Source organism: Ambystoma mexicanum, chromosome 14, assembly GCF_040938575.1.
Source record: "Ambystoma mexicanum isolate Mex_15411 chromosome 14, UKY_AmexF1_1, whole genome shotgun sequence".
Lineage (NCBI taxonomy): Eukaryota > Metazoa > Chordata > Amphibia > Caudata > Ambystomatidae > Ambystoma > Ambystoma mexicanum.
The window spans coordinates 375845560-375870487 of NC_090940.1; the positions used below are offsets into that span (position 1 = coordinate 375845560).

Genomic DNA, 24928 nt, shown 5'->3' on the forward strand with positions numbered 1-24928 from the left:
ACATCTACGTTGTGGTGTATTTAGATGATATATTGATTTTCTCCCCTACACTTGAGGAACACATCATTCATGTCAAAGAGGTGCTGTCACGACTCAGAACCAATGCTTTGTTTGCGAAACCCGAGAAATGCATGTTTCTCACAAAGGAGGTCAAATTCCTGGGTTTTCATATCTCACCAGGGGGGTTGGCGATGAACCAGTCAAAGATCCGTGCAATCACGGATTGGCCAATTCCGGGGACCCTCAAGCAACTTCAGTCCTTTTTAGGGTTCGCAATTTTTTATCTGCGTTTCATCACCAACTTTTCTTCTATTGTTGCACCTCTGACTGCCCTGACTACTCCTCTTGTACCCTTCGATTGGTCTACTGACCACCAAGTTGCGTTCGATACCCTAAAAACTTCTTTTACCACGGCTCCGGTTCTGCAACATCTGGATCCTGAGCTCCCTTTCCTCGTGGAGGCAGATGCATCCTCGTTTGCGCTTGGTGCAGTTCTCTCCCAACCTTGTCCGACTACTGGACAGTTGCACATGGTGGCTTATCATTCAAGGAAGTTTACAGCAACCGAAACACACTATACAGTCACCGAGAAAGAGCTCCTTGCCATAAAGGATGCATTTCAGGTTTGGAGACACCATCTCCTGGGGGCCAAACATCAGACCGTTGTTTACACTGATCATAAGAACTTGCAGGATCTGGCATCACTTAAATGCGTCAACAGCCGACAGGTCCGTTGGCATTTGTTCTTTGCCGCTTACGACTTTGTGGTGAAACACAGGCCGGGGGTGGTTCATGGTAATGCGGACGCTTTGTCCCGCTCGCCCGGGGGTGTCTCACTTTCGTCATTTCCTAACACCTTGTTGGACAAAGGGCATGTAGCATGTGCTTGTACTCCCTCACAACCTATGTTAACCGCCATTCGCCAATGGGTCTCACAAACCCCTCAGGTACTGACCGATTGGGACCTGGTTATTCAGGATGGGTTGCCTTTCCTTCAAGGGAAACTGTTTTTGCCCACAAGCGACACTCGTAACCAAGCCCTGGATTGGTCCCACAACACTCTAATCAATGGTCACCCAGGGCAACGACGCACATTAGATCTGTTGAAGCGGAGGTGCTGGTGGCCGTCGATGCGACGTGACATGGAAACCTATGTGAATACATGTCCTGTCTGTGCCCAATGTAAGTCACGAAGGGGTCGCACACTAGGACTGCTACAACCCCTGCCTTTACCTCCAAGACCATGGCACACAGTCTTGATGGACTTAATCACTGACCTTCCTCATATACAGGGGTTCGATACAGTTTGGGTAGTGGTGGATTCCTACACCAAGATGGCTCGTTTTGTACCCTGTAAAGGGATTCCCTATGCCCCTTCACTGGCCCGGATGTTCTTCAGGTCAGTCTTTTGTCTCTTCGGCTTGCCAGAAGTTATCGTATCAGACCGTGGCTCCCAGTTCACGTCCCGTTTTTGGTTGGCCCTTACAAAGCTCCTGGGCATCAATGCACGCTTTTCATCTGCCTACCATCCTGAGAGTGACGGGCAGACTGAAAGGGTGAACCAGGCATTAGAACAGTACTTGCGATGTTTATCCCTTCAGTTCCAATACTCCTGGCTCGATTCGCTTCATTTTGCGGAATTTGCATACAACAACGCACTACATTCCTCCATAGGCTTCTCCCCGTTCTACTCCCTGTATGGACAGCATCCGCGTACACTGCCATTTCCCAATTTCAGTTCCACCAGTACTCCTGCTGCTAACGCCTGTGCTCGTGATTTAGCCTCTGTTCATGCCCAGACCCTTGTCCATCTCCAGGAGGCCCAATCGTCCATGAAGGCAGCGACTGACAAGAAGAGGGTGGAGGCTCTGGCATACCAAGTGGGTGAGCTGGTTTGGTTGTCCTCCCGGCATCTGCACATACCGGGTTGCCGGAAACTGCTCTCACGTTTTGTTGGCCCATATAAGGTCTCCAAGGTTCTGAATCCGGTGACTTATCGCCTTGCTGTCTCATCTAGCTGGAGGTTGCATCCGGTTTTTCATACTTACCTGATGAAACCTTGCCCTGGCCCGACTCGCCTTGTCTCTCCTCCTGCTCCTGTTTCTGTGGTTTCACCTGATGAGTACGAGGTCATCGCCATTCTGGGTTCACGTCTCTGTAGGGGACGGTTACAATATCTGGTGGACTGGTTGGGTTATGGCCCTGAGGACCGTTCTTGGGTTCCCTCTTCTGACGTCCATGCCCCTTTGTTGGTCTCCTGCTTCCATAGGGATCACCCGTCTAGCCCACGGGGTCGTGGGCCTTTGAGCGGGGACTCTGTCACGCCTCCGTTAGTTTCCCCGCTAGCACAGCACATGTTAGCTGCCAAACCAACCCTGTCCCACTTACCTGTTCCTTCCCGACGGCGGCGAGTGGGCGACACCTCATGGCACTCCACTGATACCCTGCGCCCAGTGCGGTCTCCCTTCCTTGCTTGGCGAATGCCGTGGCGCTTTGCCACACCGCGCCTGCGGTACCGGTGCAGCTTGGGGGCTCGGCATGCGAGTCATCACGTGACCAAGAAACGGCCTGACTGGAGCTGCAGGACACGGAACACGAGTCACGAGTCACGTGTCCAGGAAGCATTCCGACTCCAGTAAGTGTTTACCATAGCATCAACACGGAACGCTGTCACGTGACCGTATCATGTGATCGCACCTGCGCGTTCATAAGGAGTGAACGGACATTCAACCAGCGCTTCACAGCTGCTTTCATCAGTAGTGTTTGGCGTTTCACGGATATTGTTTTCAGGATTACTTCGATCTCACAGACTCCTTCACGTCTCTTTCTTGGTACCTCTGCAATCTCGGATTACTCGGAACATTGACCTCGGCTTTTCCTTTTGGATACGTCTTTGGATCTTCCCTTACAACTGACTTTGTCTTCATGGTTTTTGACCCCGGATTGTTTGCTGGACTGATTTAAGGCTCCTCCTGTCATTGTTTATGGCCCATGCGCCTTGCTACTTCAGGTACCATTGACATCCAACTAGAGTGCCATCCTGTGTCACAACTGTCGCCTACTGCCGTCGACCAATCTGACCCCTGCCTACTTACCACATCCTGGGCACCCTGCCACCTGTATTTGGATAATCCTTTTTCTGTTCCATTGTACTGCTTGTATTGGAATCGGGTTCCTTGTCTAACCTCATTGCTTGCCTTGCAGTGGTCAGGGGGGTCCTTCCGGCGTTCCTGGTTCCAGGCTGACGGTACTCTACACCTGTGGCCTCAAAGATTGCTCGGGCAGTAATAATACTATTTTGCCCGTGCGGTACTTGGGGACGGAGGTTTCATCATCTACACGACCAGCAAGTCATAACAGTGTCCCAAATGAATCCCATCCCGGAAGTGGTGTGGACATCTTTCTATAAGTCACTGTATGCTGATTTTAATGTGAGAAGTAGTGATGAGATCAGTGAAGGATGCTACAATGTTGATATCCAATTTGATCTACACGATATCATTATGTACATTTCCAAACTGTCAACATCTCGTGCTCCAGGACCGGATGGGTTGTCCAACTACGTAATAAAACAACATCCAGTGGCATGGGCGCAAATTTTAATGACAATTTTTAAACAAATTGTCAAGACTCGTTGTTTACCCCCGTCGTGGAGAAAGTCAATAACTATCCCTATATACAAAAAGGGGGATAACACTGACCCAGCCAACTACAGGCCTATATATCTCTATTAGATATCACTAGCAAACTGTTTGCGAGACTCCTCCTAAGAGATTTGAATAAATGGTTGGATAACTCGGGTATGAGAGACCCAAATCAAACAGGTTTTATGCCAGTGATGGGTAGAGCCATTAATTTACATGTCTTGCAAGCTATTAAAAAACAAGAGCAATTGAAGGGACAACCGGTATACCTTGCCTTCATAGATTTCCAAGTGGCCTTCGATTCAGTATCTAGAGGATTGCTGATGGAAAAACTAATTAGAGCAAAATGTCCGAATTATTTAATATTTTGGATTAATGAACTGCACTCTAAAACTACTGTCCAAATTAGATTATCCTTGAATGGGGCCCTATCTAAACCAATCGAGCCAAGTAGAGGATTAAAGCAGGGATGCATTCTTGCTAGTACACTTTTTAATGTTTTCGTCTCAGGTGTGTGCCTTGAATTCATGAAGATTATCGTGGATGCTCCGCGACTTAGAGAGCATGCAATCCCATGGATGTTCTATGCTGACGACCTTGTGCTGTTGGCTAGAACGCCGAGGGGATTGCATGCTCTCCTGTTTTGTTTGGGTGAATTTGCTGATGTGAACTTTTTGAAGATCAATCAATCCAAATGTAAAATATTAATCCTAGGCATGAATAAGCGAATCGATAAAAAGTCAAGACCTTGGAAGTTACAGAATGTAAAAATGGAGGCGGTGTCCAAATATAACTATTTGGGCCTCACGATCAGCAATGATATAAATGACACAACATATTTTCGAGACCTGGATCACAAAGTGAGAACGGGTATCTCGCAGGCGAAGATTATACAAGCTAAATATGGTAAATTTTCAGTATTGCCGGCTATGATATTCTATCAGCAAAAAGTCACTCCAATTTTGACTTATGGTGCAGAGATGCGAGACTATGTACCTGAAGTAGTGTGGTCAAAGATGGAGGGAAGGTTTTGGAAGGCAATACTGGGTTTGCCTCAAATGACATATGTTTGCCGTATATGACAGGAAATGGGCATGTTATCCCTATATGCAATATATGCCTGGAAACTACTCTCATTATACAGGAAGTACTTAATGGTAGTAGCCAAGAATTCAGTTATGTTTGTAGTAGGCAAGTACATTCTACAGGCTGATTGCTATATTGTAGTGAACTGGCACACAAACATAAAAAGACTCATGGAGAAGGCTAGAATTGATGAAGATCTTCTAATCACTAATCCTGGAAGAGCCAAAATAAAATTATGGTGGAATGATTGGATTAACACTGGAGAATTATGAGGAAAATTGAGAATGTCAGAGAATCATCCTCACGGAATAAAAAACTCCATTGTGTTGAACAATATCTAGTAAAATTCCCAGACTCTAAAAATTCTCTTAATTATCTGAGAATAAGGTTGAACTTGTAACATACGAATGAGATTCTGTTAATGCGAAAACAAAGTCAAAATGGGGAATGTAGATTCTGTGCCACACTGAAAAAACTTGAAACATTAAAACACTTGGTTGTTGAATGTCTGGCTTTATCTGACATAAGAGTGCATTCTTTTAAACACTTGTTTGAAGAGTGTCATGTTGATGTTGCCTTGGGAACGGGAGCGGGAGTTAGAGGGGAACTGACGCAGGGAAGGGAAGTGATGCGGGAGGGGGCGGGGGAAGGGGCAGTTCATGGAAGTGGAAAATAAAGAAAGACGTGTTCATGCAGCGCTCCGTGTCCGTGTCTACATTACTGCGCCATGCACTGCGTTGGCCTACCGAGGCCATTACAATGGCGACGAAGAGGGCGGATCAGTAAGTGGGGCCGCTCTCAGGAGAGAGCCGTCACAGCCCACGCTTAGTACGACACTGCACGTGAGAGGAGGAGCGGAGCGCCCGAGGACACAGGCCCGCTCAGCTGGTGTACTACACTTCGCGCAGCCCGGGCTGCGGGGGTGACTGTTCAGTGCAAGAGGAGCCGCTGTGTACCCGGAAGAACGGGGAGGAGGGAGACTCCTTGGCGGCACCCGGCCCGCGGCGGAGGCAAGGAAGCACAAGACACGTGCTGTACACGGAGGAGACTCCTGTGTTGCACCCAACCCGCGGCGTGGAAAGGAAAGCACACGGCACATGCGTGCCGCTCACAAGGGGGAGGCCCCCACAGGACACACACAAGCTCAACGACGGAGAGCTCCAAAACAGCTGGTGCTGCGGACACTCCCAAAGGGGATTATTGGACACACTGATGGTGCTTGTGCCATTTTGGCGACCATCCAACCCTCATAGCAGGTGAAGCCACACCCTGCAAAGGAGAGAGAAGGGTTTACAGGACCCACACCCAAGGGCAACAAACGGATGGTGCTTGTGCCCCAGCGGCGGCCATCAAGGAGAGGGAGAGTGCGGCAAGCAGCCAGGAAAGCCCGAAACCAGTAAGTGAGCCCCCACTAAGCAAAGATGTCGGGCCAGGAGCACAGGCTCAAGGTAATGGGCCCCCAGCTCCAGTGGCACCAATACCAGATCACGTGCCTTATCACCTACCAGACACCCTGGCAGCCCAGATGCCAGGCGCATTTGATGTGACTGACACCAGTAACATGGGTCCCAGATGGACCAAGTGGATCAGAGACTTTGATCTGTATATGGGAGCCACAGGTCCAATCGCTGACGCCAGGCAAATTTGCCTACTAAAATTGGCCATTGGGTCCGCCACTTGTGATATCATCGATGAAATGCCCCCAGACTCCATAGACTCGATTCAGGACCTCAAAGTTGCACTAGCAGCATATTTCGCTCCACACACCAATGTGGATTATGAAAGGCACTTGTTCCACAGCACCAAACAAGGGAAGGGGGAAACCATGGACGCATACATAATGCGACTACGCACCAAGCTAAAGCACTGCGACTTCGCAAATTATTCAAACACTGAGGCGCTGAGGTCACAAATCATCTCAGGATGCGAGTCTCAAGCATTCCGCAGAAATCTACTTCAAAAATCCTGCACGCTGGAGGAAATACTGGCGCTAGCAAGAGTCGAAAGGGCCATTGACTCCCAAGTAGAGAGCTTTGGTAACACCAACCCAGGAGAAAGTGTGAACAGACTGCAATTAGATAAGAAAGCTGAAGAGCTCTTCTGCTACAAATGCAGGCTTGAATACCCACACGACGGAACATGCCCCGCGATTGGACAACGCTGTACCTCCTGTGGCGAAAAAGGGTACTTCAAGGCCGTATGCAGACTAGTCCGAGACCGAGGGAGAGACCTACCCAGAGACAATCCAACCCGTTCAAAAGGCCGGAACATGGGGTTGTCAAACAACATCCCAGCCCCAAGCACTCAAAGCATCCCGATTCAACCCACTCTAGACCATAGGGACAGAGACTCAGGAGAGGATCGGCAGAAGAGAGAGAGGAAAGAAAGGAGAAGATTTGTGATACACCCAAGACCTGAGCACAGGTCGAGGCGCCACGTACGATATCTGGTGGAACAATCCTCCACAGACTCTGGCCCCATCTGGTCAGGGAGCGCCCAGAAGAAAAAGGCCTACGTCTATGCCCTAGGAAACCTCATGGCAACAGCCCACAGCCCAACACTCATCATCAAACTCAATGAGAGACCGACAAGACATGGGGGCCACAGTAAAGGTGGTAAGTGAGAACGTCTCTGCTGACCTACCTCAGAAACCCAAGCTACATCCATCAACTGTTGACATATACGCCTACGGGGCCAAGACACCCTTAAAGTGTCTGGGACAATTCAGTGGGCTCTGTCGCTACAAGGGACACGAAATGAAAATACTGATACATGTCCTGGCCACAGAGACAGACAGTGGTTGCGTCTTAAGCTTCAAGGCGGCCGCCGACATGGGGTTGATCCAGATCCTATATAACATAATGGTCCATAAATACATAGACCCGGTCGAAATGGTCAACAACTTATATCCTCGAATAGTCAAGGGAATTGGCAAACTCAAAAACAGGCAAGTCAAGCTCCATGTGGAAAACTCCATATGCCCAGTGGCCCAACCTTACCGTGGAATTCCAGTAAACATCCAGAAGAAAGTCGAGGATGAGCTCCACAAACTTTTGGAACAGGACATTATTGAACATGCCACGGGCCCTACCACGTGGGTGTCCCCAATAGTCCCGGTCCCAAAAAAGGGGTCCGAAGCCATAAGACTGTGCGTGGACATGCGGCGCCCGAATCAAGCCATCCGACGGGACATGATTCACCTACTGAATGGGGCGAAGGTCTTTTCCAAACTCGACCTGCAGAAAGGGTATCACCAACTGGTACTGACCCCCGAGAGTAGGAACATCACATTTGTCACCCACATTGGTGTTTTTAGGTACAAAAGACTGAGCTTTGGGGTGTCCTCGGCTGCAGAAATTTTCCACGCCGAGGTACATAACATCATCAAACACATCCCAAATTATCTCAACTACAGTGACGACATACTTGTATTTGGAACTGACGTAAATAAGCATGATGAAACCCTGATGAAAGTATGCAAAGCCCTGCACGATGCCAATCTCACCTTGAAAAGGGACAAGTGTGAATTTCGCAAAAGCACACTAAAGTTCTTCGGAACACGTCTTCTCGGAATCCGGAATGACTCCAGACCCCGAGAAGGTAGCGGCACTAAATGATACCTCCACCCCGGCTAACGTGTCGGAACTTCAGTCCTTCTTGGGCCTGGCCAGTTATTGTAATCGATACATCCAGGACTTTGCGTCTGTCAGCGAGCCGCTGAGACATCTAACACATCAGGACGTAACGTTCAAATGGACCGATGACTGCCAGAAGGCATTTGAAATCATAAAGGAAAGGGTTGCGAAAGCAGAAAACATGGCATACTACGACCCCAACAGGAAGACCGAGCTAACAGTTGATGCTAGCCCTGTAGGTCTGGGAGCCATTCTTGCACAAATTGACCCAAAGGACCCCTCTCAGAAGCACATCATGGCCTATGCCAGCAGGAGCCTGTCCACCACCGAACAGGCATATTCTCAAGCAGAGAAAGAAGGTCTCGCCGTTGTGTGGGCGTGCAAGCACTTTCACCTATTCCTGTACGGGAAGCCGTTCTGAGTCATCACAGACCACCAGGCCCTACTATTCTTGTACGGAAACCCCCAAGCCAAGATGCCTCCTCGAATCGCCCGATGGGGCCTGAGATTACAGGACTCTGCATTTTAAATTATACATAGGCCGGGAAAAGGGGAGAACCCTGCAGACTTCCTGTCCAAGAGACCACAGGGGGGTGCGCACCCAAACCCTCGGTAGCCGACAGGTACCTCAGATATCTCATCCATCAGACCACGCCGGAGGGAGTCAATACGGAGTCACTCGCCAGAGAGACTGAAAGCGACCTAGCCTGTTGCATCATATGTGAGGGACTCGAGTCTGGACTGTGGCGAAGGGCCAAGGAAAGGGGGAGAGTCGCAGGGGACAAGGTGAGAGAGGACGTGGAACGCCTGATACAAGTGAAAGATGAGCTAGCGTTGTCTGAAGATCACTTGCTGTTGAAAGACTGCAAATTAGTAATAAACGAAGCCATGAGGGCAAAATTCATTGAGCTAGCCGATGAGAATCATTGGGGCATGGTAACCACCAACCGCATGCTCTGCCAAAAAGTGTGGTTTCCCCACATGGACACCGTGGCAGCACTGAAAGCATGTCCCACGTGTTGTCTCATCACACCAAACCGTCACCCCGAGCCATTGGTCATGTCTGAGCTCCCGCAGGGAATATGGGAAGCAGTCACAGCTGACTTCTTTGGACCTATCGAGGGAGGAAGATACGGCTTGGCCGTGATGGACGAATACTCACAGTACCCCGACGTTCATCTAATATTATCGACGGCAGCTCATCATGTCATCCCCGCTTTGGACCACATCTTCTCGGCCTATGGAGTACCGAAGATACTCAAGACTGATAATGGACCCCCGTTCTGCGGGCATCAGTTTGCCCAGTTTGCCGAATATCTGGGGTTTCACCATCGGAAGATCACCCCCCTATGGCCCCAAGCCAATGGGATGATTGAACGCTTCATGGCGAATCTCAAGATAGCTTTACAGATCGCCCGGCTGACAGGACAGCCATACAAACAAGTGCTAAACCAACTCATGAGAGACTACCGGGGGACACCGCATAGCACCATGGGGAAGACCCCGGCCGAACTAATGTTTGGACGGAATACACAAACGCAAATTCCCCAGGCTGATGCGATCAGCCCATCCCCTGCTCTAGACCCGGGGGTGCTTGAGCGCAATGAGGCTGCAAAGGCCCGAATTAAGCAATACGCAGACACTCGCAGGGGGGCACAAGTGGCCCAAATTGAGATAGGAAATGTGGTGGCTGTCAGACAACCCATGACGCACAAACACACCTCACCGTTTTGCGATGAACCTCTACTTGTCACCCAGAAGAAGGGTTCCATGATCACTGCACAAGGGTCAGAGGGGTCCGTCACTAGGAACTCCTCCTACTTCAAGGAACTTCCGCAAACGGGGACCAGGCGCCTGAGTGGGAGGGTGCAAGCTCACTTGGACTACGAATCGGATGATCCACATCAGGGAGATCAGTGGGACTCTGAAGAGTCTGAGAAGGACGTGGTGAGGGAGAATGCCGAGACTGGACAGTCTCCAGCGAGGAGTTATACACGCCCGCACAGGGCCCGGAACAGACCTCACCGATGGATAGAGGAAATGGATTAGTGGTCCACCAGACCGTCCGTCGCCTGTTGTGAAGTGTCTGGTAACTGTTTAAAATGGAGGGAGATGTCATGTTGATGTCGCCTTGGGAACGGGGGTGGGGAGATGGGGGAGAGTTAGAGGGGAACTGACGCAGGGAAGGGAACTGATGCGGGAGGGGGCGGGGAAGGGGCTGTTCATGTAAGTGGAAAATAAAGAAAGACGTGTTCATGCAGAGCTCCGTGTCTGTGTCTACTGCACCCCGCGCTGCGTTGGCCTACTAGGCCACTACAAAGAGGAATCCACAATTTATTCAGACGAACTGTGGACTATTCCATATCAGAGTCAGTTAACAAAAATGAACGTGGCAATAATTACGTTTGTAAAAGCTTTACATTTAATGGAAAAGTCAAAGAATCAAGGAGAAAAGTAACGTGCAAAACTGCTGTTAGTTCTTTTGCTTATGGTATCAGAGATTTCATGAATTAGCAGAAGTTTTTATTTAGTCTTGTAAATGTATTGAATTTTATATTGTAAATAAGTGTATGATTGTATTATCTTAAAATTGTACATACTTGAAAGGTTGTCTTTGGACAACCATAACAAATAAACAACACAAAAAACGAATCAAAAAGAATAACAATATCTCATTTTAATTTGGCGATTTTATGTAAGTGTCGTTTTTCTAGGCGCCTTACCAGGTCGTGCTTTTTCCCTGACTTCTGTGAATAGATCTCTGCGTCAGAAACCTGCCTGGGCAGTCCTACCTTCATGTCGATGACATCACAATTCCTCTCATCCGGAAGTGAAGATGCTTCGTCGAACTGAAGCTTAAACGCTGACAAACAACAACACGCCCATCTAAGGGGTCTAACTATATCATGGAAGGGGAGGCTAAAGCGGCTCGGCAGAAATACCGCATCTAGCTTTGAATAGAGAGTGCCCTGGCATCCGAAGCTCTCAATTTAGTAACTTCCATATGAACCCTAGCCTAACCCAGGAGCGTTGCACTTGATACAGAAGCGTTCTTAACGTTAATCATACGTACACCCCTTCTGTCTATAGTGGTTGCGCCAATAGGGCAGAGAGGAAAAGAGGCCCCGCCCCTCGCTGGCAGCTTGTCATTGAATGTTGTTGTTGTGCTCGCAGCCCGGACCACTGCCACAGCCCGGCAGTAACAGTAGTTTGCGGAAGAGCCGTGGGCGTGGAGCAGTCGCGGGCTCCATGGCCTCACTGTGCGGGGAAGTGGGCGCCGCGTCGCTGCCCAGCGAGCTAATAGTGCACATCTTCTCCTTTTTGCCGGCCCCCGACCGGCTCCGGGCCTCGGCTGCTTGTTCACGCTGGCGGGACTGCCTGTTTTATCCAGCCCTCTGGCCCGAGTTGCAACTCAGCCTGCGTGTGTCGCCCGCTGAGCGGCCGCGTCTCGAGTACCTCATGCGGAAGTGCGGCTGGTTCGTGCGTGAGCTGCGGGTGGAGATCGCGGCTGAGAACTACCCGAGCGCCACTGCTGTGGGCGGTGGGGACCCCGCGGCGCCCGACCCGCAACACAGCTCTCGATGGTTGGAAGTGCTCCGCACATACATGGAGCTGGTGCTGTGCGTGCTGAGCAGCATCAGCAACAACAGGTAGGAAAAGAGATGTCTCGTGGACGCCCGAGTCTCGCCATGGGAAAAACAAAATGTAGTAACTTAATTTAACAATGTCAAAACAAATGACATAAATAGAAGCGTAGCAAAACATTTCATGATGTTCTCGCCTGGGATTTGTTGCCAAGTGAAATTATGCAGAGTCTGAACTAACCGAGAAGATGCGACTCCAACACAAAACCTCGTGTTCATTGCATGTTTAAGACCAGGTCACGTGTGCACCTGCCATATAGCACTTTGTACTGTTAAGACTCTACAAGGTGACGTGCAGGTGCTTTTTACGAAGCATGTCTTGGATACATCACATTTGTATTTTTCATCAAACAAACAACATTTTCCCCGCGTAGTTCTCAATCACTCGGAAATTCGTGAACACCAAATCCGTTTCAATTGGCACTTTTGAGTCGTTGTTTTTGTTTGTATTTCTGTACATAATTATAATACATGCTTGTGTGTGGGTTTTTTTTTTACTTTTTTTTTTTTTACCGACCCATTCATACTTGTGGCTGTATAAAAATTGATAAAAATGTGTACCATTGGAAACTCCTGTTTATAATGCTAGGGCATGTGTTATACCTACTAAATGTTTAACTCCAACATAAGTTACTTACTGCGGAATGACGGACTTTCTTCCGGGTTACATGATTGCAGTAGGTTAATGGTGTGTATTTCATCAACAATGATGTATGGACACATTATGCGGATCCTCTTAGGCATGGTCTTGTCATTGAATAAAGCCGAGAAAACAAATGAAACAATGGGTCTGGTTTGGAGCTACCAAGGCGGCTCCCTATGTAACCGTTATTCAGTGTACGGGCACCTGTAGTTCGGTTCTAATCTTTTTATTCGAGTTCATGCAAACCTGAAATAATATTTCTCACGCCAGTAGATGCTGTACGAAGAAGTTAAAAACACTCACATCGCAGCACATCATAATACCTTCACCTCGAAGGCACTGGTAGCTGGGCAATACCCCATTTCTGATATCCTAAATCAGGGGTGCACATATGATTTTGGCCAACTGCCGAATGTACCTTACATGCTGCCTATAGTGGGCCGAAAAGTAAATGGGAGGGGGGGTGTGGGGCGGGAGGCCTTTTCAACCCCTAATTTTTATTAGACACATAGAAAAAGAACACTGTTTTGGAGGTGTACCAGTCTTTATTTTGTAGTACACATTTTCCATTCCACTTTTATCATTTCTTTCTTTGCAAAGGACATATTGGCACTCAAATAAAGATGCAAATTATACAGGATGAAAAGACTGTGCTCAAACATTTCTCAAGTTATGTTGGTTTAGATTTGGAAGGCACAAGCTCTACCATTTTGAACAGCAACTGGCATGGCTGTAAGTGAGCAATGAACCATTAGTATTTGGGAGATGAACAATGAACCAGACATACTTGATCAGTGCAAAACATTGCAGTGTTTTCAGCTGTGAGTTTCTGGATCTCTGGCTCCAGTGATGATGATCCTACTCTCAGGATAGCATGGAGATGTCTTGTCCTTGGGCTGGATTTATGTAGTTTCATTTGCGAAAAAACTTGCTCACAAATGTAAGTACTGCCAAACATAGATACCATCTTTAATGCTTCCCGTGCCAGATTGGGTAATTGTATGTACTGGAGAGTTACTTCCCGTCTCTGTGAGAGACTGGGAGAAGAACAAGAACAAACAAAATATGTCCCCACAGGTTGCAATCGAAGGGTGATACGGTATATCTATTACCTCGACGCACCACATTTTCTCTGAAAAAAGAAGTAAAGGATCACTGCTTTCTGGGTGGGCTAATCCGTAATTCCAGACAGTGTCCTCATTTTGTAATTCCAGACAGTGTCCTCATTTTGTAATTCCAGACAGTGTCCTGATTTTGTCTATCTGTTCAAAATAGCATCTTATATGTATATAATGGCACAATTAATGCCTTTAACATCATTTCATTCAGTTTTATCACTTGACTGAACATAAACTCTAAACAGAGATTTCAAAAATGCTTGACCTCAGCAGAACTGTAAGAAACGGCGGGCTAGTGTGTATACATGAACTAATTTACACTAGCCATTCACCTTCAATTTCTACAAAGAATAAGATCTACCGCATCACCCTTAGATTGCAACCCGTGGGGACATATTTTGTTGGTTCAGATTGGGTAATTGAGCAGCTTTCAGAGACTGATAAAAGGCTAATAGAGGCATCTCTGCTTATTCTTGAGCACACTACAGCTCCGAAGTTCAATCACTTCCAGTTTAAGTTCAGGTTGCATACTGTTAACATCAGCAGAGAAAGGTTCTGCAAAAAGTTTAAAAGAGGCTCGCTGTGATTTGAATTGTGTGAACGATTCTCAAACATTTTGCAATTCATTCAGAACCTTCGCATGGCAATATCATCCTACGTACTTGTCATGGGGGGAAAACCTCTGCAAATGCGGGGAAGTGTACCAGCATCTCTTTCTCCAGTTGGGCTGTCAAGTCTTAACTTTATTTCAACGGCACAAACTGCCTTAAACAGATCAGATATTAGATTTTGGCTTCCTTGCAACTTTACATTTAAATCCATCAAATGGCCTGTCAGAAAAGCCAAGTGAGCTACCCAGCCAATATCTTGCATGACGAAGTGTTCATTCCTTTTTCATCAAGAAATGCTTTTATTTCCTGCAGTAAAGCAAAGAATCGCTTTAGAACATTTCCACGACTAAGCTGTTTAACATCAGTGTGATATAGGACATCACCATAATCCGAATTTGACTCTTCTAAAAACGCCTGAAACATTCTGTTATTTAAAGAGCATGCGCAGATAAAATTAAGTTTTCACAATGAAGTCCATGACTTCTGTGAATTTGTTTTGTCCATAATGCCTCCTGATGTATCATGCAGTGATATATTTTTTTTAATGGGCAGCCTTCTCGCCCAACTGTCTTTTCAAGCAGCCAATAAAACCATTTTGCTCCCTGACCATGGCAGGTGCCCCATCAGTGGTCACGCCTACCAAATTTAAATCGGTGAATTTTTGAAAGGCATTAAAAATTTCAGCACCACTAGTCCTGCCATGCAAAGATACCAGGGAAGCCAGTTCTGAAATACTTTGCATCCGTTATTGACCCCCCAAATGAAAATTAAGAGATGGGCTGTGTAACTTGCGTCTGTGCTCTCATCAAGGGTAGCTGAAAAGAACTTGATATCCTTATATTGCATTTTCAGTTGGCTGTAACAATTGTCGGCCATGCCTACAATACGCCGCCTGATACTCATCCATGAAAAGGGAACATTTTGTAAAAGCATCCTCTACTTTTATTTTTTTAACTGCACTGGACATTGGCAGGGACATCTTTAGAGCACAAACAGTGATGCAATGCACCTTGGTGCCTGTGTACTGAGATAAGTACCAACATTAAAGGGCAGGTTCAATGGTACTTTGGGGAAGATACAAACTCCACTGTTATGCTACCACTACGACGGTCCAAGTCTAGAGTATATACAAATGATATATTTTTTAGACCAGCCTAGAAGCAACAAAATAACAAGATCAGATAAAGACCATAGCCTTGCTAGCATACCTTTTCATGCACGTATTGAAGGAAGTATCCATCAATAAGTGCATGAATTGCTGCATAGCACATCAAACTGCTGTGTTTGAGATTAAGGTGGTGAATGTAGGGATTGGCTGCCCCTACTACAGTATCCATTTGAAATTGTGTCAGAGCTGCGCTGTACAAATCCCACCTTTTGAAACAAACATTGAGCCAGAGCACAAAATGTAGAGACCTGCACAAATGCACTGTTGGAAGCCTCAACTTTCTAGAAAAGTCATTTTGCAAAACTAAAACTGCCTTATTAGATGTACATGCCCTGGAAAGTTAGTGCTCAATATAGGAGGACAGTGGCAGGGACAGTATTTTGGATTGCTATACTTTGCTGTTTGGATTGGCCCTACTCTTGGGAGTATAGCCTTGGTTGGGTCACATTTCAACAAAAGGCGAAGGAGGTACATCTCTTAACTTTCCCTGTTTTAGCTTTGTTGTTGAAAGAGCCACCCAGAGAACCCAGGCTACTGTAGCGTCATAAGAAACAGTTTTTATCTGGTCGGGAGTCTGAATTTGTTCCCAGTTTGTAGGCTGTCTGTATGAAGGTGGGATGTGGGCACTTACTTGATCGTTCCCCTGTCTGCTGCCTTGTCTATCTAGATTTGGGAGATGAGATCGCAACATTATAAAACATCACCCAACGCCACATGATGGCTACCAACCGAACGCACCTACGCTAAGTGAATGGTTTCTCTGAGGTGATGTGGCCAACAGCAATTCAGTTCTCTTGCTCTTCTCCCGCTCAGTCCTACTAACAAACCCTGCCACCCTTCTTGCATTACAGATCCACCAGAGTGCCAAGAGACCACACAGATGGCAACAGTGTGCTGTACAAGAACCTTTAACATAGCATAAAATAATGCCATCTTGCTGTCTCTCCACAGTGCAGTGCCAACACTCCTTGGAAGTACATGTGTGGGTAGCCAGCGTTTGTGCTGGCATCTTTTGAGCTGTAGGCTGTGCATACATTGGAATTGGTTCATGGTCAGGTGTTGAAAAAGATACATTTTGGAGAGATCGAGTCCCAGAGTGGAGGTGCATGACAAGAGAGAGATTGCGGAACCTCTTTGCAGACTATGTTCTAGAAGATAGCATTATTGCAAGCCTTGATATCTGAAACTTAATTGTGTGCCAAGTGGGGCCTGGAAGGTATGTATTACATTTTCTAAACTGTAGTGTGGGTTAACATCTCAAATTCACTGTTTAACAAAGTGTGTGATCCTGGGCAAATGTAATCTCTGCTGGTAGGACCTTGGCAGAGCCAACATTCCTTTCCTCCTCTACTACTACCAGTTGTGTGGCCCTTCCAGAGAATGATTGAAACTCTTTGCTTTTTCCAGTTATTCTATGTTATTCAGTCTTTAATAGCGCACTGTCTAAACTTTTTTCAATAGTTCTTGCCAGCACTACCACAGCAAAACACATGTTGATGCCCTTGCCCGCAATATGTAATCATTGTCCATTTAACTCATTTATGTAATGCTGGTGGCCCCAATATGTCTGGGAGGGCTGTATGTACAAGCCAGGCATGTCCCATTGTGGCCCAATGTGCCTGCACCAGAATGCGTTATTCCAGCTCTGTGCACTGTTCGGCTTTTTGTCCTCTGGGATGCCATCTCCCTTATAATGGGTAGATAGGAGCAGGTTGCCACCCATTCATATATTGTCTGGTTGGGTGGTATATGATTTAAGCATGGTTCAAGTTCTCTCTATAAAATAGTGCTGAAATAGTCTTTTATAAAACAGACCCAAACCCCCCCCATCTCTACATACAAACTAAGCATACACCATGCATACATGCACCCATCTCAACATATACTGCCCATACACACATTAACAAACATACAGGCAGACCAGACTATCCCCCCCCACCCCTGCATCCCAACATACACTGCAAATACATACAAAATCAGACAGGCCAGAGGTACCCCCAAACCCAACCCACGTATCCAAACATAAACACAAAAACAAACCTACAGGTAGACCTGAATACCCCCTCCCCCATCTGAACATACACATAAAAACAAACATGCAGGCAGACCCGACACCCCCCTGACCCCCGCATCTCAACATACACTGCCCATACACACAAAAACAAACATGCATACAGCCCAACATCACCCCCACCCCTGCATTTCAACATACACAAACATACAGATGGAACATCCCCGACCGCCCCCCCAACACCCTGCCCACCAGGACGTGCTGGAGGGCAGGCTAGCTGGTACGGTTTCTGGTACTACGACTGGCGTGGCAAGGCTGAAATGCCTTCTGGCATCAAGCCTTATTGACCATGCCAGCCGTAGTGCTGGCTCTCCATTGGTGCAGCACACACGCACTGTCTCGTAGGAGCTACGGGGTGCGTGTCACTGAGGCAATGAGGGTCAGTGTTTTGTCCGGCCCGGAAGACTTTCCTATTTCCTAATGGGAGGCCGGACCAATGCTCCGTGCCGCAACTGGCCTGTGGGCCATAAGTTGTGTACTGGTGTCCTAAGTGATGGGTCTATTAGACACGTGACGCTACAGGGCCCTATGGACAAATGGATGCTCGTTTCTTGCTCGCTTCCACCTAAAAGAAGACAAATCTGAGGCATATCAACTTACCAGATACATACATATGTTATAACAATACCAATGAAAGATCACAATGGTCCACAGACAGAAAATAGATAACAAGGGAGCTTGTCGCTGGGGTTGGAGCAGTCTTTGCAGAGAGCTCAACACCCAGCGTTTTCCAGCTCCTTTTGCATCCAGTCTGCTTTCTACTGCCTTCACTATCATTGTGGGAGGACCTTCAAGTACTGCTGGGAGCCATGAAGAGGCCGCAGAGCTTGTCGCAGTCCTTGTCAGGCTGGCATAGACATGTCTCAACCCGCAACTGTGCAAAACCCACTTGCAATAATGGAACTTCCACAAATGGAAGGAGATACTGACAAACACCGCCTCAGAAGTTCAAAGTTACCCCTGAATCCATCGTTGGAGGGTCAGCAAGTGGTGAGGAATCGTCTCCAATCAGCTCCACCCAGTTTGTGCCCCAGCATTCACCCACAAAATGGCGAGACACCGCTCCCAGGACAGCAAAAGACATTATCTCTAATCGCGGCCCAGATAAACGGTGGCCTGACAGCGGCAAACGAGGTGGGGGAAACCAAGACCCAGTCGCTACTACATGGGAGTGAAGCGACATCGGTCCCCGAGTATCTAACCTGAGCGGGCGGCGGTTAGATCCTCTCAGTCGGCGGCCGGAGGGGCGACGACAGAGAGTGATCCCGCGGTTAGTTCGGTCGAGGCACTCGTAATCTCCAAGAAAGCGGCGCCAGGGAAAAATGGCGCCCTCATGCCGACTCCCGCAGACCCAGCCGGTGTCAGCGGGAAAACAATCAAGTAAAATCAGCGAAGATGCGGTTCCGCACTTACCTGCCAGGGGGCCTCGAATGCTGTGACGGGGGAGTTCTCTCCTTGGCCTGCCCGGACGGGTATGCTAGCTGTAGGTCTGCCCGATGAGCGTGACGCCGCCACCTCAGGACTGCTGGGAGGGGCCACGAAGGAAAAAGCGGAACCGTGAGCAGCGAGGAACAGGTGTGTAGCCACTCAGGACTTGGAGGTAGCAGATGACCACGAGTCGGGAGAAGGCAGAACCGAATCCCGAGATTCCAGTTACCCACCGCAGGACTCTCCCATGAAGGAGGTGATCCTGAGTTTAAATCGACCACAAGAAATAACAAATGTTGGCAAGGAGGACGTATGCTTGGCCAAAATAATTCAGGAAGACAGCCAAGTGGGCTCAAAATCACTGCCAAACTCCCGGATGCCAAGGCGAATAAATGCAGCTCATAGGCGCCTGAACAAGTATAAGAAGCCACAAATGTCCTCAAAGAAAATTCTTCCAAAAGATGGCGCTACGCATCCCCGCAAATGATGTGACAATCTTGGAAAGAGAAACCACGACCATCTGGAAGAGCTCTCAGACGCTGAGATCCTTGAAGCTGTAAGTGAACCGACACCTGCACTAAAAGTAAGGAAAACGGGGCTATCGGTGTGCGCAAAACAAACTGGCGCTGAACGAAACGCGAGCTCTCCTCTGACCGAGCCAGAACCTCTAGCCACGCCACAGGAGGGGAACAAAAAAACAACACAGCCCATGGAGACTCCGTTCGTCCCCCAGGATGGTTCAGAAATGAGGGCAACATACGAAAATACAAACTCAAATGATTCCTGTGAGCAATATCACTGCACCTGAACCCAATGTAGCCCCTGATCTGCAGAAGTCACCAGACTGCGACTTTGAGGCATCTTGCAGCATAAATGAGGAGAAGCGGGCTGCAAAAAACGACAGTGGGCGAGGGACAAGCCATAAAAGATCGCCCTCAACCAAGGCTGGAGCCACCCAAGCAGAAAGAAACAAACCCCACGACGATAAAGAAAGGAAAAACTTTACTCACCGACAAGGACAATTGCACAAGATGCTTTCCTGAGTTCCTTGCATAGGCATCAGAGCTATGGATATCAATGGCCAACGACGCCCAAAGATACTCCAACAAAAAAACCTGATATGACCACGGTAATGTCTGCACTAACGATGGCATTGAACCCTTTCTGCAAACTCTAAGACTATCAACAAAAATGTGAAATATCAGGCAACATTGATAGCCATGATGCACACAACTCACATTCCCAGAAGGATACATAAGAGCTGCAGAGCAAAACGGACAAAAAACTACCAGAGACAGAACTCCGGCTAAATCTGTGACTGGTGCAGAGACCAGCCCGACTAGAAGTATCAAAGGAAACACAGGGCAAGTAGAGCAAAAAACAGGGCAGACCTCACAATCAACACAAACGGGGCATATACAGCAAAAAACCAGCTTGAGAGGACCAAAACGGGAGCAACTTCAGTATCTTCAACTCCCATACCAATAAGGAGCGAGGAGAATCCAACCTACTGGAGGTTTGCTTCTTCAAAGCCAGTTCGCCCAAGAAAGGTGCCACATTAGCAAAGCACCAGAAGGAAGGTGGAACCGGCCGTAAGGTCGAGATGGCAGAAGATCGTAAACGAGCAGCGACAAAGGGACAGAGCAAAAACAAGCAATTTGGATTTGACTCTATTGAAATTAGCCAAAGGGACAGAGTTCAGTCCCACACCTGCAATAAAACACAATCAATAGCAGCAGGGGAAAAAGAATGGGAAATCATGAAAGGGAGGGCAGTATCCAGCAATGCCATCAAGGGGAAACGCTGAAGAGCAAAGCCCCAGCGCCCCATCTGCAAATTCTTCCAAAACAATAGACTAATTCTTAGCGGATCAATTCGCCATGGACCTATCACAGCATTCCCACAGCGATGTAGAAGACGAACAAATTGAGGTTCAAAGTGTGGAAATAACAAAGAGCAAAAATTCAGAGGAGTTGAGGTGCAGAGACAACCGAAGGGAAAAACGGCAAAATGTGCCACATTCTCCAAAAAGAACGAAGATCAGTGGTACAGAAAATTCAAATAGAAAGCAAAAAGAATCCCTAAATAGAGAAGAGAGATCAACAGGCACATTGGCACACCACCCTGAAGCAAGAACCAAAAAAGAAAACGTGGCAGACATGAGCGTGAAAGCATATAATCGGAAGAGACACGCATCAAAGGAACAAGGGAGGGCTCTCAAACATAGAATGAAAGACCAACTTCAAGAAATTGTAATCTTGACATTAGAACAATCACACAAAAACCGGGAGAAGATGGTGCTGAACAGGAGGATGGTGAGAAACATCTTTAGCTCGATTTCCACACTAAAAAGCCTCAGAGCAGGAGACTACGTGAGGGTGGAACCGTACCATAGACGGTCGATGGCAAAGGCATACATCCACATAAATGCTGCGGCCTTGCCCCATTTGATAAGCAAGGCTCTGGAAGAACTCTCCCAAGACGGTTTCAACCTGTCATTACTAGTCGACACTGACCACAAAATACCCAGAGGTAAGAGTGACTCAAAGCATCTGATAAGAACTACAGCAACTCATTACAGATCCAAAACGGAGGATTTATATAGCTCCTTGAGCCTTCTAGGCACAAGGCTAATCCTCAAGATCATGTTGCAAAAGAAGCACCCAATCCACCGGAGCCAAGACATCAAAGAAACACAGAGAAGAAACAGATTTGATGTACTAAAAGAACCTACCACCCCCAAAAATGGGCAGGAGTCCCGCAAACAGAAGAAAGAGCTTCATTAACGTCAAAAACTCCAAGGTCACGGGGCAGTCAGCCAACACCTGCCACGAAGAATCAGCAGCCACCATCAAAAGGATTGACCCTCCCTCCGATGAACCATTTATGGGCATGGCTACCAAAAACCATTTCAGCGTATGCCAAGAAATAGCAGCCAGACACCCACAGCGAAGATCTTCGAGTAACGGTAAGGCAAGAGAAGCAAACGCAATCACTCTCAACTTTGAGTATGGGATCATGGAATACACGAGGCCATCATCGTTTACTGGAAAAAGGCGAGGTAAATTTGGGCCGTTTTGACATTTTAGCCTTACAAGAAACTTTGCTGATGGAAAAACCATATTTAGATGGTTTTTGCCATAGAATTTTCTCCCGCTAAAAGAAGCAAACTGGGTCGCCCATCATCGGGGATCCTCTTAGCGGTCCGATCAGGAAGCAGCGTCGGCATTCAAAACGTGCTGTCATCCCTACACCATCTGGCAATTTTGACGAAGTGGACTATACTGAATCAAGACACCAAATCAACACCATACCCATCAGTAGCAATAATTGCTGTATACTGGAACTCAGAGAGCATTTCAGATGAAGACTTTCTAAAGAACATAGAAAAAACATTGGACCATCTATTAATTGAATTGAAAGTCGAGCAAATGATAATATGTGGAGACTTAAATGCAAGATGCTCCCAAGGAGGGGCCATCCAACAACCCAAAACGCCAGCCGAAAAAAGAGGCGTGAGATGGCCCGATTTAATGACCTCACGAGGCTGCTACGACTTGTTTGCCTTCCTGGGAAAGAGATGCTTCCAGTGCTACCATTGATTTTATCTTCGCTACAGATAATATCTTAAGCCTTGCTACAACCTTTTAAATTGTGAAAACAAAAGTGAGCGACCACAATCTTCTCAAAGCCACCTGGGAATTACCAAAGCGCAAGCAACTCTTCTGCGAACCTCAAATTGAGCCGAGCACTCAAGGAAACCGACTCAAATTGACTGCCGAAAGAATAAAAGCCCTGAATCTAAATGATCAAAAAGGGAAACGCAAAGATGTGCAGCAAAAATCCCAGATTACCAGCCATGCCTAAGTCCCTTCAAAATACGAACCAAAAAGAAAAAGACTGCAGGGATAGATCCCAAAAACCATCATTACGACAAGACCCTAGTCGCAAAAATAGCTCTGGTAAGAAGCCTAACAAGAAAAGCCAAAAAAACAAACCGAGACTGCCTTAAGGAAAGCAGGTGAGGCAAGAAAAGACTTTAGGATATGGCTGAGGCAGCATCGAATTTCCATGTACCAAAAAGATGCAGAGGAGATCCTGAAGAAACTAGGAAGCAAAAACACAGGCGAATTTTGGTCACTCATTAAACAACCTGGTGCGCATACCATTCCGTCACAGGCAAACTGTGTGAGCGAAGAAGCATGGGTAGTGCACTTTTCAGCCCTCTTCCAAGCCATAGACGGGAAGAGAGCAACAGAATCGAAAGCAAACAGCCTGGAATGGTATATCTTCTCGGATGAAGAGAACATCAAATCCATCATAAGAAAATTAAAAACCTCACGCGCACCAGGCCCTGATGGGATCACTAATATAGATCTCAAATCCTTCCCAGACGAGTGGGTGCCTTTCATTAGCAAAGTTTTCGAAAATTGTGCCGCAGCCAAATCAGTTCCGGCCTCATGGACTTCATCTGTAGTAGTACCCATTTTTAAAAAGGGCAACAGAGCAGATCCATCTAACTACAGACCGATAGTGCTCTTGGACTGTATAGGCAAGGTTTTCGGCATGCTATTACTCAAGAAATTTCAAGCATGGATAAAGTCCGCCCCACTGTACGACCCCTTTCAATTTGGCTTCCAAAAGAACGCCGGGGCCTCAACATCATGATCCTGAGTCTCCTCAAAGCCAAATCACTAGAAGGGTCCTCAAATACTTACCTAGCCTTTATAGACCTCACTCAGGCCTTTGATAAGGTGGAAACATCTTTATTGTGGAACAAACTCTTAGGAGCAAATTGTCAGAGGAACATCTTGAGCCCCATAACAGCACTCTACTCCAACACATCGATGCGGGTAAAATTAAACGGAACGAGCTTGCTATCAGAAAGCATTCCAATCATGAGGGGCGTAAAACAGGGATGCCAATTAGCGCCAGCTCTATTCACGGCATTTATTGGAGATTATAAAGAATCTACGGAAGCGATTAAGGCCTTCACATCCCCCACTTCCGTCCCCCAAGGTTGGAGGAATGCAAGTCCCTAGAATCCTGTATGCTGACATCACCGTGATCGACCAGACTCGGATGGGCCTCAAACGTCAAATAGTGAACCTGGCGGAATACATCAACAAAAACAAACTTCAAATCAATATAGGAAAAACAAAAATACTGATTTTGGGTAAAAAGAACAAATGTGCTACGACAGCCTCATGGCCCCTGGAAAATGCGCTGATAGAAGTATTCCCAAAATTCAAATACTTGGGGAGTCATGCTGGATAACGCAAACAGGAAACAAGCGTGCAAAGTTTCATCTGGGCTAAGGCGCGCACTATGACCACACAAGCAAGAATGCTGGACAACAAGTTTGGGCGCTTTTCGTTGCTACCAGTACTAAAATACTACAAATCAAAGGTCATTCCGTGCCTGACATAGTGTGGAGGCAATGTCCATGCTGCCAGATAAAAGGTGGCCCAAAATTGAAGCTTTCTTTTGGAGGTCTTTGCTCTCGGTTCCAAAATCCACTTCACTACCGGCAATAAGGAAAGAACTACGGCTGATCTCGCTAAAAGCCATAGCAGAAAATAACAGCATGTCCCTATACAGGAAAATCCTCCTCCCAGAATCACCAACCTTGTACAACTTGTTAACGAACGAAATCAAAACGGGGAACTCGAAGATCCTTGCACCATGGGTGAAAAAGAAAATGGAACAACTGGATTAGATTGCCTGCTCACAAGAGGACCTGCTGACAAATCCTCTTAAAATAAAGAGGAAATTGGAGGAACTGGATTGGATTAAAACCTAAGAAATGACAGAAAAGAACCAACTTCGGAGTCAGCTTCCTCCCCTGCAGCGTAAATACAATGATCCTGGTGAAATCTA

At 47.2% G+C, this 24928-nt stretch overlaps 1 protein-coding gene across 1 annotated transcript in view; it reads left to right on the forward strand.

Annotated features, from left to right (window-relative positions):
- Positions 1-11489: 11489 nt before the first annotated feature.
- FBXO33 (F-box protein 33) overlaps positions 11490-24928 on the forward strand; it is a 370960-nt gene continuing 357521 nt past the window's right edge. Inside the window, exon 1 of the mRNA XM_069637492.1 lies at positions 11490-12015. Within this exon, the coding sequence (XP_069493593.1) occupies positions 11519-12015 (497 nt within the window). The 5' untranslated portion in view covers positions 11490-11518. The remainder of the gene's footprint in view (positions 12016-24928) is intronic.